The 555-nt window shown below is 58.9% G+C and overlaps 1 protein-coding gene across 2 annotated transcripts in view; it reads right to left on the bottom strand.

Moving 5' to 3' along the window:
- Window positions 1-134, bottom strand: part of AGTRAP (angiotensin II receptor-associated protein) — an 11,621-nt gene extending 11,487 nt beyond the window's left edge. The window contains exon 1 of one of the 2 annotated variants that reach the window (XM_005873441.2): window positions 7-134. In XM_005873441.2, the coding sequence (XP_005873503.1) occupies window positions 7-33 (27 nt within the window). In that variant the 5' untranslated portion in view covers window positions 34-134. The remainder of the gene's footprint in view (window positions 1-6) is intronic. The other variant, XM_014545496.1, reaches the window with a different exon arrangement.
- Window positions 135-555: the final 421 nt, after the last annotated feature.

Genomic DNA, 555 nt, shown 5'->3' with positions numbered 1-555 from the left:
CGCCACCTTCAGGTTCACGGAGGGCGGATCCATCCCGACCTCGGCCGAAGGCACCGGCGCGACCGCCGCGGACGCTCCAGACCTACGAACTCCGGAGGAAAACTTGCCAGTCCCGCCCAGCCCGCTACCCGGGCTCCAACCCCTGCTCAACTCCCGGCCACGTGAACCGAATCACGTGACCGCTGTCCGGTTGCTAGGAGATGGCGTCGGCTGCCAGCGCGTCCTCTTGTCCAGAGCTCCTGCCACTCACTGCTCCGGCAGTTCCCCCCGACGGCTGGAGAAGCCCAGGATTTGTCACAAAGGGTGCAACATCCTGCCTGGTTAATACCCCAGTAGGGGGACGATAGGACCACCTGCAGCCGGGAGAGCTTGGGGGAATGTCCAGGTGCAAACTGCAGATGTGGCAACAGCTGGTGTCTCGTTTCTTAGGGCATCCTCTCTCCTTCCCACTTCCCGATGCTAAAGTGGAGACGTTTACGGGACCTACCTCACAGGAGCTAAGTGAACGAATTCATGTTGTTGAAGAAAAATTATTTTGACACTTGTTAAAATGGT

This window comes from Myotis brandtii, unplaced genomic scaffold (assembly GCF_000412655.1).
Source record: "Myotis brandtii unplaced genomic scaffold, ASM41265v1 scaffold410, whole genome shotgun sequence".
In the NCBI taxonomy this organism is placed as follows: Eukaryota; Metazoa; Chordata; class Mammalia; order Chiroptera; family Vespertilionidae; genus Myotis; species Myotis brandtii.
Note: the sequence above shows the minus strand (reverse complement) of the source record. Positions and strands in the feature narration are given on the sequence as shown.